A 20,241-nucleotide genomic window follows, 5' to 3' on the forward strand; every position below is an offset into this window, starting at 1 on the left:
TCCTGACTTCCCTAGGCATGGAGCCTAATTGGACAGATATGAAATAAAATCCAAGTAAATATACTTGAAAGCTTTGCTAGAATGTTCTACAAAAATTTCCTCTGCACAAATGTTATTGGTTCCAAGACCTGTACTTCTTGATCACTGCAGGTCCCAAAATCCTCCTCCTCTTGTATCTAAATATCACTATTAGTGTTTGTTCCAGCAGATACTAAACACTTTTGTACAAATCTGGTGTAATCATAGTTATGTCTGAGAAAACACCAGGATAAAGCCCTGGATGCTCATGTCTAGGTTTTAGATTGAGTTTCCCTCAACAATTCTTATGTGTAGGGTGGATAAATATTAAGTCACACAAAGCATAGATCAGGGATAGGCAGAGGTCTGGTTTTCAGGATTTCCACAATGAATGTGCATGAATTGTATTTGCAAACAATGGAAACAGAGCATAGTTATCCTGAAAACCAGACTTATTTCTGGGTATTCAGGACTCTGATATTTGAGAGGGTGTGCTGGGGACCTGTGTCAAGAAAATAGAATAAACTACAAGTGCACTACTCTTGTCTTTCAAAATCACAAAAGAGTGCTTTTCAGGATGACCACAATAAAAGGCAAATTTTAAAAGCCCTATGCGTGCCAGAGCTGGAAGATACACACAGAAGTTGGGCCAGTGCGCACCACGCGGATTTTAAAAAGCGTGCAAATACTTGCACAAACTTTTTTTGTTTTTTTACAAAAAAAGAGCAGGGTATGTTCTGGGCAGGCATGGGCATTCCTAGATTTCTTAATGAAATCTGTGCCTAAATATTTACATGCACAAGGACACGTTGGGGTCCCCTATTGCATAACTTTACTTTTGCTATGGATGGCGTGTAGCAACTGAAACAAAAAACAAAACTAGAGAGGTTAGTGGGGTTAACAGGGTAAAAGTTAGGCTAGTTAACTAGATGAGTGAGGAAGTCCTATACTTTACCTGGCGAAGTGGGAACGAATTAGGGAAACTGGTAATTGTGTTGGCGTGTGTATGTACCAAAATCCCATGGCATTTGTGAGCACATGCGCGCGTCGATATAAAATTGTGCGCACATGTACACGCATATAGTCTTTTATACCGTGCTTGTGTATATGTGCATGTTATAAAATGGCCGCATCCATTAGTACGAGCCAGCATACGTGTGAATATGTGCACTTGCGCAGCTGTTTAAAAGTTACAGTCTAAATATTCATCTGTTATATTTGTATACATTGGTTTAAGGAATGGGCTAATTTGCGAAGCGTGGTATTTTGTGGTATATGTTGCTATAAACAATAGTAAAAAGTTTTTATAAGTATTTCATAATGAACACTTACTGATTGTGACATTTGAGAAAGTAAGCTTTCTTCCTTCTTGCTCAGTGCTGTCATCTCATCCAGCTGTTCTCGGTGGGCTTGAATGACAAGTTCTCTAGTTAAGGGAAAAAATATTCACTGTTCATCTAATTAAGGCCAAAGGAAAATTATAGGTTAAGTTTTATGGTTCAATATGGATTTTAACTTTAAGGTAATTAAACTTACAATGTATCCAATCCGCAAGATCCACAAACAGCTCTGGTTTTCAGGGTATCCACAGTGACCATGGATGAGATAGCTTTGCATACAATGGAGGCAATGCATGCAAATCTCTCTCATGCATATTCATTGTGGATATCCTGAATACCTGATGGCTGGGTATGTCCCAAGGAATAGGTAGTAATCTTTACTGGCTTGTTTTTAATACTTTTACTTCTTATTTCAAATACATATTAAAAATCTTTTGCTAGAGCCTAAATTTTACCATACCTTATTTATAGAATTTTAAGGGATTAGCGATAATTAACAAAATATCTTTCATTCAGTGCAACAATTGTGCTTATGTCCCAATTTGGAGAATCAAAGGCTGTCCATTTTGCCTTCATGTGTCTGCAATGAAAATGGAGCTGACTCATCTGAGAGAGGAATTGTCCACCAGGTTTCAATGAATCTTCCCTTCTTTGCACCATCCAATATCTCTCGCCCATCTCCCACAGAGGATTCAAAACCCAGGAAAAAATGGTTTACAGTGGGCTCTGGTAGAACGAGACATGTAACAAAGATGCCCAATTTCCCCAACTTTGAAGCATACTGTGTATCAACAACCCCCACTCCAACAGAGATGACAGACATCCAGGATTCAGAAACACAGGAATAACTGGACAACAGTGGGCTCTGGCAGAATAAGGTCTGTGATGAAGAGGTGCCCTCTCACCCCACTGTTACTCTTACAAAATGCCTTTTCTGCATTGGAAAATGAAGAAACCCCAGCAACAGAATTTGAAGTTATGTCTGAAAAAAAAGACACGCTATGCACCAAGTAGTCCTTCAATGGGATCAAATGTCATAAAAGAAAGCTTCTACTGCTGGGAGACTCAATCATCAGAGGAATCAATTTGGGAGCACAATTTTGATGGTAATACAACAGTTAAATGCTTCCAGGATCCTCAGCTAGTAGAAATACAAACCAGATAGTCAAAGGGTAAATATTACACTGGGTTCTGGAATACCAATACACCACCTACTGAGGAAAAAAAACAAACCAGATTGCTATAGATCCCTATACAGACACTACATGCTAGCAGAATCTCTCACCACGATCACACACACAGAGCAGAGACAGACTCTCACCAAATACAGAATACAAAATAAAAGAGCACAAATTAGAAAAAACTGAAATGGAAACCCCAAGAAACCAGACTCTGTGTATTAACAATGGAAAAACAGAACCACCATTCCTCATAAAACAATAAAATCAAAAAACATAAAGCATCAATTATAATAGTAAAACCATTCTAATAAAAGAATATTTTAAAACTACTGATAAATAGAATTTCTATTAAGTAAAAGGTAGGAACTTTGATATCAATGTTATCTTCCATCTGGGACCAACAACTTTGACAGAAATGTATCCATGAAGAACGGAAAGATTTCCAAAATCTAGGAAGAAGATAAGACAATTGCAAAGACTATTGCCGTTTTGGAGGTACTACCTGTTCACGGAAAGGGAAAAGAAAGGTTATGCCGTATAGATAATTTGAATTCTTGGCTCAAAACCTGGTGTACAGAAAGTGATTTTGGATTCATTGGATACATTGGAGGTTGGGGCTGTGTATGGAGCAGTAAAAGGCTATATGGTAAGGATGGCCTACATTTGTCTGTACGATATAAATCACAACAAAATCGGCCCTAACACACTGTACTCCAGAAACCTAAGTACAAGTACAAAATATTTAAACAACTGGTTTCCTGGTCAATCTTCTTATGATTATAATGCGCCACATAATAAACAATTCAATACTATAGTGAGTTTTGTAGGACCAATACGCAACGAGTCTGTATATCAATCAGACCCACCATGGAAAGGTCACATTACTTTATTATTGTATCTTTAAACTATTTTTTTAGGTTTTATGATTCACTAAAATCAGTCCATTTTGCCACGGGAACTCAAAGTATACTACTTTACTATGAGCTAAGTACTGCAATTTTGCTAATTTTCATGAAAGTTATGCTATAAGTGAATTTTCAATTGATATACTTTGAGTTCCCATGGCAATATGGACTGATTTTAGTGAATCATAAAACCTAAAAAAATAGTTTAAATATACAATAATAAAGTAATGTGACCTTTCCATGGTGGGTCTGATTGATATACAGACTCGTTGCATATTGGTCCTACAAAACTCACTATGGTATTGAATTGTTTATTATGTGGCACATTATAATCATAAAAAGATTGACCAGGAAACCAGTTGTTAAAATATTTTCTACATTTGTCTGTAGCAGGAAGAAGGATGCTAAGTGAGAAACTCAAGATTATATATTATCAGACATTTAAACTAGAGAAAGGGGTGGCAGGAGGCGGGCAATGAAATTGGTATGTGACTCCCAAGCGATACAGGAATTGGGAGGAGAAAATAAAATCAATCAGATCAATAAAGCAGAAAAGGTGACTAGGGAGTGCAGCAAATCAAAGGAGAGCAATTGGAAAGCTATGATCACAAATGCTTGTAGTTTGGGCAATAAAATCTCAGACCTGCAGGCCCTAATGATGGAGGTGGACTCAGGGCCGGTGCAAGGGGATTTGGCGCTCTAGGTGAGCCTTCTCCCTTGCCGCCCCCCCCCCCCCGGTTGCACCGCCACCCCCTCCAGTCTGGGCCCTGACTCCTACCTCATTCTCTATAAAACCTAAGTGCTTGACGGCTCCAAACACTTAATGGCGCCACATACTTGCAGACTGCTAGTTGCCATGTGTTGCCTCCACTCGTACTGATACATAGGGGCAGATTTTAAGAGCCCTGCTCGCGTAAATCCGCCCGGATTTACGCGAGCAGGGCCCTGCGCGCCGGTGCGCCTATTTTACATAGGCCTACCGGCGCGCGCAGAGCCCTGGGACTCGCGTAAGTCCCGGGGTTTTCCGAGGGGTGCGTGTCGGGGGCGGGCCCGATCCGCGCGGCGTTTTCGGGGCGGGACGTAGCGTTTCGGGGGCGGGTCCGAGGGCGTGGTTACGGCCCGGAGCGGTCCGGGGGCGTGGCCGCGCCCTCCGGACCGCTCCGGATCCCTCCGAGGCCGCTCCAATTTCGGAGCGGCCTCGGAGGGATAGTGTGTATTGCGGATGGCTTTTGATTAATAACGTCAGAAGTCAATATTTTCAAATTTGTTCCAAATTTGAGAAAGTCACTTTGAGCCCCTGAGGCAGCCACTGGGAAAGAGGCGAAACTCGGCCTGAGTCGGGCGTTCCTTGTTGATTTTATACGTCTCCACCCAATAAAGAATTTGAAAAGGACTTTTCTGGCATCTACCTCGTTTGTGTTTCCTCACGGCTTTTTTTAGATTGCCTACCTTGTTGTTTTCTGGGCCTGTCCTTTACAGCTCATCATACTAAAAGATATTTTCAAATTCTGGTGTCACCTCACAGTAACAGCAGCACAAACACCTTCCACTGCCAGGCACATTGTGAACTAACACAAAACCCCTCAAAAAAAAGACACTCAAAATCTGTACTGCAATCCCATCATAACATAACAGTAATAACACCAAGGACTCAAACAACAATAACCCTACCTGTGAAAAAGCAAGGGTAAATATTACACTGGGTTCTAGAATACCAATACACCACCTACTGAGGAAACAAAACAAACCAGATTGCTATAGATCCCTATACAGACACTACATGCTAGCAGAATCTCTCACCACGATCACACACACAGAGCAGAGACAGACTCTCACCAAATACAGAATACAAAATAAAAGAGCACAAATTAGAAAAAACTGAAATGGAAACCCCAAGAAACCAGACTCTGTGTATTAACAATGGAAAAACAGAACCACCATTCCTCATAAAACAATAAAATCAAAAAACATAAAGCATCAATTATAATAGTAAAACCATTCTAATAAAAGAATATTTTAAAACTACTGCATATCCAGCAATATTTTAAAACTACTGCATATCCAGCATAGCTGGATATGCAGTACTACAATATTTTAAAACACTACAATATTTTACAATATTTTACAATATTTTAAAATACTACAATATTTTAAAACTACTGCATATCCAGCATAGCTCCCTGCTTCAACAGCAGGGGAGAAGAAAAACAACCAATAAGGGCTGAATAACACAGTCTGGGTAAAACAAATAAACATGGGTGTAGCTTGCTTATTGCGGCGGTTACTACCCCTACTACCCCTAACTAATCAAGCTTGATATTTCACTTGGTTGCAGCTCCATCACTGCTCTCTACATTAATGGTGGGGGTGGAAGAGAAATAGAACCAAAGAGCTAAGAGAAACAGATAAGTATGAGAAAAAAATGTGAAGCTTGCTGGGCAGACTGGATGGGCCGTTTGGTCTTCTTCTGCCGTCATTTCTATGTTTCTATGTTTCTATATACTGATAAATAGAATTTCTATTAATTAAAATCATATACATTTTTTACAATTTCCCAAACACCAATAAAATATTTCAAAACAGCACACATATCAAATAACACCCAATAATTAAAACTAATAAGGATTTAAAAAAAACCCTGCTGTCCATACATGGGAGCTCTTGATTTCGTCACCCTGATATTGTCGAGGATTAGGAAGTTATCCTCTCTCTCTCACACATACTCACATGTCCATTCTCTCTCACACATACACACACATTCATGCTCTTATACCCACCATAACCTCTTGCTCTCACAGACACTGACACACTCTCAGGCTGTAAGACACTCTCTCCCCCTCCACACCCCCCCCACACACACACACTCTTATTCCCCTGGATTTTCTCATGCACACTCATGCTCTCACTGGCTCCCTCACGTACACACAAACACACACACCCAGGCAAGCTCCCAATCATTCTCACACAAACACACACAGGTAAGTTCCCAGTCATTCTCACACTGAACCCCAGGCAGGCTCCCATTCATTTTCACACCACTCCCTCCCCATCCCCCAGGCATGCACACATTCATTCTCACACACATAGACCCCCAAGCAGGCACCAATTCATTCTCACACACACATACACCACCCACCGGCAGGCACCTATTCTCACATATACAAACCCCAGGAAGACACCCATTCATTCTCATACACAGACACATCCTCAGGCAGGCACCCATGCATTCACACACATACACCCCCAGGCAGACTCCCATTCATACACATGCACACACTAAAGGCAAAGACCCCCCTCTCTTTCTTTTGCCAGCAACCTCAGAACCTCTCTCATTCCTCTGCTGCCACTGTCACTGCTGCCGCATGGCTATTGGGGAGGTGCCGATTGCTGCTACTGGCACTGAAGCCCATTCTGCTGCCTCCTCTGTGCAGGCCCCATGGGCTTCCAGTTCTTCCATGCTGATCTCGTACATTGTGAGATCCGCATAGAGAAAGTGCTACTCTTGCACATTCACATAGATTACATGTGCCAATCAGTAAAAGTAAATTTTTTTTTTTTTTTTTACACATTTGCTGTCTGATCTTAGTTTTCTAATCGGTTGGTCACAGGCTTTTTTTTCCCCACCTTCCCTTTCTTATTTTTTTTGCCAATTCCTTTTATATTGTCTTTTTTTCTATTTCTTTTCTCTCCATCTGTCTTCTTCCCTCAAACACACAGTCAGGTTCTCATTCTCACATGCTTTCTCTCTCTTTCTCTCTCTCTCACACATACACAGGCTCTCACTCTCACATGCCCTCTCTCATACAATCATTCATACACAAGGACTCTCACTGGCACATACTGTCTGACTCTCACACACACAGGCTCTCTCTCATACAATCATTCATACACAGAGTCTCTCACTGGCTCATGCTGTCTGAGTCTCACACACACACAGGCTTCTCTCTCACTCCCACATGCTGTCTTGCTCAAGCACAGGCTCTCACTGTAACATGCTGTCTCTCTCACACACACAGAGGCTCTCACATGCTGTCTCTGCAAACATTCAGATATTCACTCTCACACACAATCTCTCAACTCATCTCATACATACACACTCTACAGGCCCTCAGCCTCTCTCTCACCTCTGGGCCTCCTCTTTACGGGTCACCACAGAATGGGCTCTGCAGCGGCCCTGGTCTTCTCAGGCCGCACTGCTCCTCTTCTGCACGCAGCTGATGCTCCTCCTCCTTCCTGCCCGCGTGGCTCCAGCAACATTTTTCTTCCAGGCCCGCGCGGGCAGGAAGGAGGAGGAGCACCTGCAGTGGCTGATGCTCCTCTTCCTTCCGGGGCCGCGCAGGAAGGAGGATGAGCACCTGCACGTTTAGATGCGAAATTTTTCTTCGGGCCGGGGTGACGTGAGCTCCACCACGACCCTGCTGATCTTCTTGCTGTGTGTATCTGGCACACAGCACAGCAGTAGTTCACCGCTCAGCCGCCAGTGGGATGAGGTCCATCGGCGGCTCGGCGCCCTAGGCAATCGCCTAGTTCGCCTAGTGCTTCCACTGGCCCTGGGTGGACTTGGACATTGTTGCTGTTACGGAGATCTGGTTCACAGATTCTCATGATTGGGATACAGCCATTCTGGGCTATAACTTGTTAAGGAAGGACAGAGAGGACAGGAAAGGGGGAGGAGCAGCTTTTTATATAAAAAATGATATCCAAGCAACTGAACTGCAAGGGACATGAGATAGAGAAGAATTATGGGCCATCCTAAAAAAATTTTTAAAAAAATAGATGATGGTGCATCCATTTTTACTGGTGTGGTCTACAGGTCTCCAATTCAAATGAAAGAACTGGACAGAGATCTGGTTGAAGACATCTGAAAGGTGAGAAAGAAGGCAAAAGTGGTGCTTGTTGGAAATTTTAATCTACTGGATGTAGCCTGGAGAATCCCTTCTGTGGAATCTATGAGAAGTAGAGAGATACTATGAGAGTAGAAAGAGGATGCCATTCAAGGGGATCTGCTCAAGCAAATGGTAATGGAAGCCACAAGGTAGGGTGTGATACTTAACTTGGTGCTCATTAATGGGAATAATGTGTCTAATGTCCGGGAGGGTGCTCACCCAAGCACCAGTGATCATCAAACAGTATGGTTTGATATTGCAAATAGGATACAGAGAAGTCACATGAAGACCCAAGTTTTGAATTTCAAAAACATGGACTTTGTCAAAATGGGGACATACCTGGAGGAAGAACTAGAAGCTTGGCAGAAAATGAGGAGGTGGAAGAACAGTGGGACAAATTAAAAGGAGCTATTACAAAGGCAACAAATATATATGTTAGAAAAGTAAACAAAAGTAAGAGGAATAAGAAACCAACTGGTTCTCAAAGGAGGTGGATAAAATAATAAAGGCAAACAGAACCGCATTCAAGAAGTATAAAGGATTCCAAAAAGAGGAACACACGGAAGAGTACGTGGTGAAACTGAGGGAGACGAAGAAAGAAATCGGGAAAGAAAAAGGTCAAGCGGAAGAAAGATATATCACAGAAAAAAAGGAAGGTTCGAAGTATTACAGTGAAACTGAAAGGTGACATTGAGTGTGGCGTGGCACCCCGTAGTGGCAGGGTGACTTCTTGCTTGGAAACGTATGCTCAAGGACTGCTGCAGCAGATTCCTTTGTAGCACTGAAGCTTCTGGGAGTGATGCTGACACTGTAACCTTTAGGCAAGGAGGCTAATGGTTAAAGTTACTTATATTGGGAGGTCCTCATAAAGATAGGAGATTGAGACAGGTTTGTACTCATTCCCTCTCCCATGCTAAAAGTAAGAGTCACCTTCCAGTTATGGGACCTTTTGCCATAACTTAAAATAACATATTGCACACCCAGGCAGTAGCTTAATATAGTGCTCTGGAGTTTATTGAAGCTAACTTCACAAAAAAGAAGTCACACATAGCATAAAAGTGTTGACCAAAACACATTTCCACCTTATCAATGTGAGCTTGGGTTTCCTATCCTTTTAAAATTGTTTAAATAAAAACAACAAGCTTCTTTCTCTATGCTCTACTATGCTTTCCTTCAAGATACATATAGGCAATGCAGGTTTAATACAACGGTAAAGCAAAATTGCTTACCTTGTAATAGGTGTTATCCCAGGACAGCAGGATGTAGTCCTCATATATGGGTGACGTCACTGACGGAGCCCTATTGCGGGAAAAACTTCTGTCAAAGTTTCTAGAAACTTTTGACTGGCAATGTGAGGCCACTGAGCATGCCCAGCATGCCATGATATTCTCTGCCACAGGGGTCTCACTCTAGTCTCATATGTAGCAATAAGCGTTAGCAAAAAAATAAAATAAAAAGTATGAAGCCCAACTCCGCGGGGTGGCGGGTGGGTTTCGTGAGGACTACATCCTGCTGTCCTGGGATAACACCTATTACAAGGTAAGCAATTTTGCTTTATCCCAGGACAAGCAGGATGCTAGTCCTCACATATGGGTGAATAGCAAGCTAGAGGCTGAGTCATTCTGTTGTGAAGCAATAGTGATGAATTGTCATTGAAAATGAATCAGCCGAAGATTATAGCAGGTTGGATGTAGAAGGAGTTGGGATTAAACTGGAAACAAGTTCTTTAAGACAGATTGTCCATAGGCTGAATCTTGTCATCCTTCTTTGTCCAAACAGTAATGAGCTGCAAAGGTGTGAAGAGAACTCCATGTTGCTGCTTTACAAATGTCAAGGATTGGCAATGAGCGATAGTGTGCTACTGAGGTTGACATCGCTCTTACTGAATGTGCCTTCACTCGCCCTTGGAGAGGAAGGCCTGCTTTTTCATATCAAAACTGTATGCAATCTGCTAACCAGTTAGAGAGAGTATGTTTACCCACTGCTTTACCCGGTTTGTTTGGATCATAAGAAACGAAAAGTTGATTGGATTTTCTGTGGACTGCAGTGCGGCTTAAATAAAAGGATAGCGCACGCTTACAGTCCAAGGTATGTAAGGCTGTTTCTCCTGGATGGGAATGAGGCCTTGGAAAGAATGTGGGTAAAACTATGGATTGGTTCAAGTGGAATTCCGTAATTACCTTGGGAAGGAATTTTGGATGTGTACGGAGAACCACTCTGTCATGTAGGAATTTTGTATAGTGACAAGTATGTGACAAGTGCTTGTAACTCACTAACCCTTCTAGCTGATGTAATGGCTATGAGGAAGACAGTCTTCCATGTGAGAAATTTAAGATCACAGGAATCTATGGGTTCAAAAGGAGAACGCATTAGTCTTGTTAAAACCAGATTCAGGTCCCATTCTGTGGCTGGAGGTCGAATTGGAGGTTTAAGTTGAGTTAAACCTCTCATAAACCTGCTGATAAGAGGTTGTGTGGAAATAGGTGCATCTCCCATCTTGTTATGGTAAGCTGAGATTGCACTTAAATGGACTCTTACAGATGAAGTCTGGAGACCAGAGTCTGAAAGATGGTATAAGTAGTCTAGAAGAGAAGTAGTGGGGCAAGTGAAAGGATCAATGTTGTTTTGCCTGCACCACAAGGTGAATCGTTTCCATTTGGAAGAATAGTTTTCGTGTGGAAGGTTTACGTGAAGCTATAAGCACTTGAGATACATTGGTTGAAAGATTGAGTGGTTGCAAAATCAAGCTTTTAACATCCATGCTGTCAGGGATAGGGACTGAAGGTTGGGATGGCGCAACCGACCCTGATCCTGAGTTATGAGCGTGGGAGCTACTCCTAGGCGAATTGGATCCCTGACTGAGAGGTCTAGAAGTGTGGGAAACCATACTTGTCGAGGCCAATACGGGGCTATGAGTATCATGGACCCCTTGTCCTGTTGCAGCTTCACTAGAGTTTTGGTTATGAGCTGTATCGGAGGATACACGAATAGTAGGCCTGAGTTCCAAGGGCGAGCAAAGGCGTCCTTGGCTAGCTGGTTCTTCTGTTTGTGCAGAGAACAGAAATTGTCCACTTTGTGATTCAGACGTGACGCAAAGAGGTATATTGTTCGTTGTCCCCAACGTTGAAATATCCTGGTCGCTACTAAGGGATCCAGGGACCATTTGTGTGGTTGGAACTGGCGACTGAGTCGATCTGCCACTACGTTGTGAATGCCTGCCAGGCAAGTGGCCCGGAGAAACATTGAGTAGTTGAGGGCCCAGCCCCAAATCTGTGCAGCTTCTTGACAAAGGAGATACGAGCCCGTACCTCCCTGTTTGTTGATGTACCACATGGCTACTGTGTTGTCCGTTTGGATGAGAACAGTCTTGTGTGAAAGGCAGTCTTTGAACGCATGCAGCACATAGCGTATAGCTCGAAGCTCCAGGAAATTGATTTGAAATGTTGCTTCAAGTTTTGTCCAAGTCCCCTGAGTTTGGAGAGTGTCTATGTGAGCTCCCCAACCCAAGGTGGATGCATCTGTAGTTAACGTTATCTGTGGGACTGGTTGTTGGAAGGGTAGGCCCTTGCGCAAATTGTCCTTGTTTGCCCACCAAAGTAGAGAGGAAAGTAGCTGGTGGGTTACTTGAATTGAAGAAAGAAATACGACGAGTGAGATAATCAAATTTGCAGATGACACAAAATTGTTCAGAGTAGTTAAATCACAAGCAGATTGTGATAAATTGCAGGAAGACCTTGTGAGTCTGGAAAATTGGGCATCCAAATGGCAGATTAAATTTAATGTGGATAAGAGAAAGGTGATGCATATAGGGAAAAATAACCCATGCTATAATTACACAATGTTGGGTTCCATATTAGGTGCTACAACCCAAGAAAGAGATCTAGGCGTCATAGTGGATAACACATTGAAATCGTCGGTTCAGTGTGCTGCGGCAGTCAAAAAAGCAAACAGAATGTTGGGAATTATTAGAAAGGGAATGATGAATAAAACGGAAAATGTCATAATGCCTCTGTATCGCTCCATGGTGAGACCGCACCTTGAATACTGTGTACAATTCTGCTCGCCACATCTCAAAAAAGATATAATTGCGAAGGAGAAGGTACAGAGAAGGGCTACCAAAATGATAAGGGGAATAGAACAGCTCCCCTATGAGGAAAGACTAAAGAGGTTAGGACTTTTCAGCTTGGAGAAGAGACGGCTGAGGGGGGATATGATAGAGATGTTTAAAATTATGAGAGGTCTAGAACGGGTATATGTGAATCGATTATTTACTCTTTTGGATAATAGAAAGACTAGGGGGCACTCCATGAAGTTAGCATGGGGCACATTTAAAACTAATCGGAGAAAGTTCTTTTTTACTCAACGCACAATTAAACTCTGGAATTTGTTGCCAGAGGATGTGGTTAGTGCAGTTAGTATAGCTGTGTTTAAAAAACGATTGGATAAGTTCTTGGAGGAGAAGTTCATTACCTGCTATTAAGTTCATTTAGAGAATAGCAATTGCCATTAGCAATGGTAACATGGAATAGACTTAGTTTTTGGGTACTTGCCAGGTTCTTATGGCCTGGATTGGCCACTGTTGGAAACAGGATGCTGGGCTTGATGGACCCTTGGTCTGACCCAGTATGGCATTTTCTTATGTTCTTATGAAGCATGCAGTGGTTGAATGGCTTGGATCCATTGTGATCTTAAAGTCCATTGAGTTACTCGCATGGCTAGTCTTGCCGTAGGAGTGACATGCACTGTGGAGGCCATGTGGCCTAGTAAAGTTAGAAACTGATGAGCTGTTGCTTGTTTGTTTGAATGAATTGAGTTTGCGAATAGGGATAGTGTTTCTGCTCGATCTTTGGGTAGAAAGGCCTTTGCGAGGATGGTGTTCAATTCTGCTCCTATGAATTGAGGAGATGAGATGGAGTAAGATGAGATTTTTGATAGTTGATGAGAAAACCCATCAAATGGAGAACCGTAATTGTTTGATTGAGAGAAGTTAGAGCTCCTTGTAGAGATTGACTTCTGATGAGCCAGTCGTCTAAGTATGGAAACACATGGACACTTTGCTTGTGCAAGTGTGCTGCTACTACTGCCAGACATTTTGTGAATGCTCTGGGAGCAGAGGCAAGTCCGAATGGCAGAACTCTGTATTGGAAATGTTGATGACCCACCATGAAGCGCAGGTACTTGCGATGAGGAGGGAATATTGGAATGTGAGCATAAGCGTCTTGGAGATCCAGAGAACAAAGCCAATCCCCCTTTTGAAGAAGTGGAAGCATGGTGCCTAGGGATACCATCCTGAACTTTTCTTTCTTGAGAAATCTGTTGAGATTTCTGAGATCGAGGATGGGATGTAGGCCCCCGATTTTCTTTGGAATGAGGAAATAACGGGAGTAGAACCCTCTGCCCTGCTGAGACCGGGGCACCGGTTCTACAGCCCCGGATTTCAGAAGGGTGGACAATTCTATTTGTAACTGAAACATGTGATGTTTGTTGAGATGAACCTGAGTCGGTGGAAATTCTGTGGGAATTGAGAGAAAATTGAGTTGGTATCCTCGAGATATTATGGACAGAACCCATTGATCCGTTGTTATTGCAACCCAATTGTGGTAAAATTTGGATAATCTGCCTCCTACGGGGAGTTCTGGCTGAGGATTTGTGGAGAGGCTGAGTTCCCTGGAATGATTTTCAAAAGCCAGCCGCAGGTCCTGTCTGAGTAGCAGGTTGGGGCCTAGTTGTCCTTTGCTGACGTGATTATGTTCTTTGTTGGGTTCTGATTGCCTGGGCCTAGACGCAGGAGGATAATATCTTTTTTGATGGTAATAGGGTCGTCTCATGTCTCTCCTTTGAGGTCTACGGGTGGCATGTGTAGTGGGGTCCTGGGGAAGGGAGGAAAGTTGTTGTAAGATCTCATTATGTTCTTTCAACTGAGACACCGCTTCTTGTACCTTTGTACCGAATAAATTGTCCCCTGTACAGGGGAGATCCACCAATTTATCTTGGACCTCTGGCCTAAGGTCTGAGGCCTTAAGCCAGGCCCACCTTTTGGCACTAATGCCTGAGGCTGCCACCCTTGAAGCTGTCTCGAAAGAATCGTATGCAGCTCTTACTTCGTGTTTACCAGCTTCAAAAGCTTTATTTATGATGTTTTGTGCAGGTTCTCTATATTCTTGTGGAAGAGATGGTATAAATTCTTCCATTTGCTTCCAGAGGTTTCTCTGGTATTGGGTGATATACAATTGATAGGATGAGATCCTAGAATTGAGCATTGCACCCTGAAATACCTTGCGGCCTAGAGAATCTAAGAACCTGTTGTCCTTTCTAGGAGGATTGGTTGAGTGAACTCTTGTCCTTTTAGCCTTTTTCTGTGCAGATTCCACAACTACCGAATTGTGGGGTAGCTGTGATTTTTGATAGCCAGGTGTGGCTTGAACCAAGTACGTGGAGTCCATCCTTTTGTTTACTGAGGGGTAGATTTTATAATTTTGTGCGAGCGCGTACGCGGGATTTCAATAGATACGCGCGTAGCCATTAAAATCCGGGATCGGCGCGCGCAAGGCTGCCGATTTTGGGCAGCCTGCGCGCGCCGAGCCGTGCAGCCTGCCTACGTTCCCTCCGAGGCCGCTCCGAAATCGGAGCGGCCTCGGAGGGAACTTTCTTTCGCCCTCCCCTCACTTCCCCTACTTAAACCACCCCCCCGGCCCTATCTAAACCCCCCCTACTTTTATCGCCAGATTTACGCCTGCCGGAGGCAGATGTAAGTCTGCGCGCGCGCCATCACCCGACCCGCGGGTTGTTCCGGAGGGCGCGGCCACACCCCCAGGCCGAAACCACGCCCGCGGCGCCACACCCGAAACATCGCGTCACCCACGCCATGCCCCCGAAACGCCGGGTCACGACCGCCACGCCCCCCCGGCACGCCTCTCCATGCAAGCCCCGGGACTTACGCGCGTCCCGGGGTGATTCGGTGGCGAATGATTATATTTTTGATACAAGGTATCTTTGCAACATAGACAATTCATTGATCACTGGACAAGCTAAAAGTTTGATGTTGGCATTGTTAAAAAATACCATCATAGAAGTGCAGTCCAGACGTATTCCACATATTAAGAAAGGTGAAAGAAGGTCAAATAATTGCTGGCATGGTTAAAAGGTGAGGTGAAAGAGGCTATTTTAGCTAAAAGATATTCCTTAAAAAATTGGAAGAAGGATCCATCTGAAGAAAATAGGAAAAAGCATAAGCATTGGCAAGTTAAATGTAAAACATTGATAAGACAGGCTAAGAGAGAATTTGAAAAGAAGTTGGCCATACAGGCAAAAACTCATAATATAAACATTTTTAAATATATACAAAGCAGGAAGACTGCAAGGAAATCAGTTGGACACTCCATGAAGAGTTAAAGGGGCACTCAGGGAAGATAAAGCCATCACAGAAATACTAATTGAATTCTTTGCTTCGGTGTTTACAGATGAGGATGTTGGGAAATACCCATTCTGGAGACAGTTTTCAAGGGCGACAATTCTGATGAACTGAACCAAATCATGGTGAACCTGGAAGATGTAGAAGGCCAAACTGACAAAATGAAGAGTAGTAAATCACCTGGACTGGATAGTATACACCCCAGGGTTCTGAAAGAACTAAAAAATGAAATTTCAGGACTATTACAAGTAATTAATAACCTATCATTAAAATCATCAGTTGTAGCTGAAGACTGGAAGGTGGCCAATGTAACCCTGATATTTAAAAAGGGCTCCAGAGGTGATATGGGAAACTATAGAAAAGGGAACCTGACTTCAGTGCCATGAAAAATCATGGAAACTTATGAAGAATAAAATCACAGAACATTTAGTTAGACATGATTTGATGGGACGCAGCCAGAATAGATTTACCCAAGGGAAGTCTTGCCTCACAAATCTGCTACATTTTTTTGAAGGGGGTGAATAAAACACATGGATAAAGGTGAACTGGTATATGTGGTGTATTTGGAACTTCAGAAGGCATTTGACAAAGTCCCTCATGAGAGACTGTTAAGAATACTAAAAAGTCATGGGATAGGAGGCGATGTTTTCATGGATTGCAAACTGGTTAAAAGACAGGAAACAGAGAATAGAATTAAATGGTCTATTTTCACAGTGGAAAAAGGTAAACAGTGGAGTGCCTCAGGGATCTGTACTTGGACCGGTCCTTTTTAATATATTTATAAATGATTTGGAAAGGGATATGAGGAGTGGGGTGATCAGATTTGCAGATGACACAAAATTATTCAGCACAGTTAAATCACAAGCGGGTTGTGATAAATTGGAAGAGGACCTTGTGAGACTGGAAGATCGGGCGTGCATATGGCAGATGAAATTTAATGTAGACAAGTGCAAGGTGATGCATATAGGGAAAAATAACCCTTGCTGTAATTACACAATGTTAGGTTCCTTATTAGGAGCTACCACCCAGGAAAGAGATTTAGGCATTCATTGAAATCATCAGCTCAATGTACTGTGGCAGTCAAAAAAAATAATGTTAGGAATTATTAGGAAGGGATTGGCAAATAAAATGGTATATGTCATAATGCTTTTGTATCGCTCCATGGTGAGACCACAACTTGAATACTGTGTGCAATTCTGGTCGCCACATCTCAAAAAAGATATAGTTGCACTGGAGAAAGTACAGAGATGGGCAACCAAAATGATAAAGGGCATGGAACGGCCCCTCTATGAGAAAAGGTTGAAGAAGTTAGGGCTGTTCAGCTTGGAGAAGAGACGGCTGAGAGAGGATATGATAGAGGGGATATAATATCATTTTGGTCGCCCTTCTCTGTACTTTCTCCAGTGCAACTATATCTTTTTTCAGATGTGGTGACCAGAATTCCACACAATATTCAAGGTGTGGTCATGAAAGGACTTGAATGGATAAATGTGAATTGGTTTTTACTCTTTCAGATTATAGAAGGACTAGGGGCACTTCATGAAATTAGCAAGTAGCACATTTAAAACAAATCAGAGAAAATTATTTTTCACTCAATGCACAATTATGCTCTGGAATTCATTGCCAGAAGATGTGATTAAGGTAGTTAGTGTAGCTGGGTTTAAAAAAGGTTTGGATAAGTTCCTGGAGAAGTCCATAAACTGCTATTAATCAATAAGGAATAGCCACTGCTTGTTACCAGAATTAGTAGCTTGGGATCTATTTAATGTTTGGGTACTAGCCAGGTACTTGTGATTTGGATTGGCCACTGCTGGAAATAGGATACTGGGCTTGATGGTCCCTTGGTCTGATCCATTATGGCATATCTTATTTTCTTATGTATGGGAAGAGCTAGGAAAAGAAAGTGGACAAAGCCATGGGGCCGGATGCGGTACATCCCCGGAGACTGAGGGAGCTCAAAGATGTGGTGGCCAGTCTGCCTGTTCAATAGATCCCTGGAAATGGGAGTGGTGCTGCAAGATTAGAGAAGAGCAGTGGTGGTCCCACTTCACAAGAGTGAGAGCAGAGAGGAAGCTGGAAACTACGGACCAGTTAGCCTTACCGCGAGGTGGGAAAATTAATAGAGACTCTATTGAAGGAAAGGATAGTGAACTATCTAAAATCCAGTAGGATTCTGGACTTCGAGGCAGCATGGATTTACCAGGAGAAGACCCTGTCAGACAAATCTGATTGATTTGATTCTGTGACTAGAGAATTGGATCGAGGAAGAGTACTAGATGTGATTTACTTGGCCTTCAGCAAAGTTTTTGATACGATCCCATATGGGAGATTAGAGAACAAAATGAGAAGCTTGGGAATAGGCACCAAGGTAGTGGCATGGACTGCAAACTGGTTGACTGACAGGAGACAGTATGTAAAGGTAAATGGAACCTACTCTGAAGAAAGAACTGGTTCTATTCAATATCTTTGTGAGCGACATTACAGAAGGGACAGAAGGTAAAGTTTGTCTATTTACAGATGATACTAAGATCTGCAATAGAATGGACACATCTGAAGGAGTAAAGAGAATGAAAAGTGATTTATAAAAGCTTGGGAATGGTCAAAGATTTGGCAGCTGGGATTCCATGCCAAGAATTGCAGAGTTGTGCATCTGGGGTGCGGTAATCCAAAAGAACTGTATGTGATGGGGGTGAAAGACTAATGTGTAAGTATTGGGAAAGAGACCTTGAGATGATAATGTCTTGGGTTAGATACTCTGTTAGGTATACCTAAATATGGGAATTGTTAATAAGGAGTTCCCTTATAGGTTACTCCCTCTCCTTAGATCCCTATGTCATATAAGTTTAACACATCATTGCTCCTTAGAGATAATGTATTAGTTCAAGAACAATAAATAATTTATGAGAACAGAGCAACTTAGTAAATCAGACAGAGAAATATTTATAATATTCATTTGCTGACAATTTATAATCTAGCCTCCAAGAAACACATGACCTTAATACATAGTAATTGAGTAAGTTTTCAAAGAGTTAGCTACTGAAGCTCTAGTGAATAAGAGTATTCTTTACCAAGGAGCACATAGTCTTAATATGCTGATACATGGATAGTAAATTTCTCAGAGGATTTATGTTCTTGAGGCCTGGTTTTGGCCTCTGTTGGAAACAGGATGCTGGGCTTGATGGACCCTTGGTCTGACCCAGCATGGCAAGTTCTTATGTTCTCAAATACATAGAATATAAACACAATATCTTACGTCATACATGCTTAGTTGGCTGACTGAATGCCTAGCTCTGCTTTGCCATTCAACTATATTATGTGCTAAATGGAAAAGCTTATTGCTATATAAAAAGAAATCTTATTTTTATTTATTTATAACTTCCATATTTATTTATAATAAAAAGCTTCTAATGAATAAATACTGTAAGCACTGGTCTGTGAACTATAAGCTAATTCACTTTTAAAAGACTAATTTTCACATTTTTTAAATTTTAACTTCAATTGCCATTAATGAACTCAACCTGATCATAAGTTCTGGGAGCTTTGCCAGAACTGGGCTTTCCACCAGTTCTGGACTGCTTACTAAATCTGGGCTGGCTACCAAATCTTGTCTCTGAAGTAAAATATGACCTTGGAAAGATTACAGTTGTTCCAGCTGGCATGGAATGTGAGAGATAAGCATGTACCCCATCCTTTGATAACTTCATATGTCTAAGACTGGGACTGAATTCCAGGAGGTCAGAGGTTACTGTTTTTGCCTCCCTATCCTTAACCACAAGTAATGAGATTTTAGATGCTGTGTGAGACCTAAGGGGCTCATCCCCCTGTGTCAATAGTATCTGCCAATCTAAACGTAATGAGGCAATGTGTCAAGTCGATAGCTGAAGAATGCTGGGATGTAAACACAAAAACAAACAAACAAAAAAAACGGAGGTAGTGTTGCCCTTGTACAGGTCCCCGGTCAAGCGTCACCTGGAGTACTGTGTTCAGTACTGGAGTCTGTTTCTTTAAAAAGATAGACACAGGATAAAGGTGGTTCAAAGAAGGGTTACCAAAATGTTGTTTATGAGGAGAGGCTGAAGGGTGTGAATATGTACAACCTGGAAGAGAGGAGATGCAGGGGGCATATGATAAAGACCTTCAGATACCTAAAAGGATTTAACGAGGTACAAACTTTGACCCTTTTCCATTGGAAAAGAAACAGTAGAACTAGGGGTCTCTAAATTAAATTCCAGGGGGGGGGGGGGGGGGGGGGGCCAAGAGACTCGGAACCAAAATCAGGAAATATGTTTTCATAGCGAGGGTGGTGGATGCTTGGAATGCCCTGCCGGAAGAGGTGGCAAGGAAGAAAACAATAAAAAAAATCTAAAGGGCATGGGATAAACACTGTAGATCTCTAAAAGCTTGAGGATGAAAATGAAGAAAAGGGTGCATGGGGGTAACCTGCATGGAAAAGCAGTTAGTAATCCCCCCATACCTTAACTAGAAGGTATGGGGGGATTA

General features: G+C 42.4%; 1 protein-coding gene across 1 annotated transcript in view; it reads right to left on the reverse strand.

The window, feature by feature from the left end:
* The window catches only part of KIF24 (kinesin family member 24), a 196,544-nt gene that overhangs the window by 31,502 nt on the left and 144,801 nt on the right, over positions 1-20,241 (reverse strand). Inside the window, exon 12 of the mRNA XM_029581240.1 lies at positions 1,351-1,444. Coding sequence (XP_029437100.1) covers positions 1,351-1,444 — 94 coding nt within the window. The remainder of the gene's footprint in view (positions 1-1,350; positions 1,445-20,241) is intronic.

The sequence above is a fragment of the Rhinatrema bivittatum genome, chromosome 1 (genome assembly GCF_901001135.1).
Source record: "Rhinatrema bivittatum chromosome 1, aRhiBiv1.1, whole genome shotgun sequence".
In the NCBI taxonomy this organism is placed as follows: Eukaryota; Metazoa; Chordata; class Amphibia; order Gymnophiona; family Rhinatrematidae; genus Rhinatrema; species Rhinatrema bivittatum.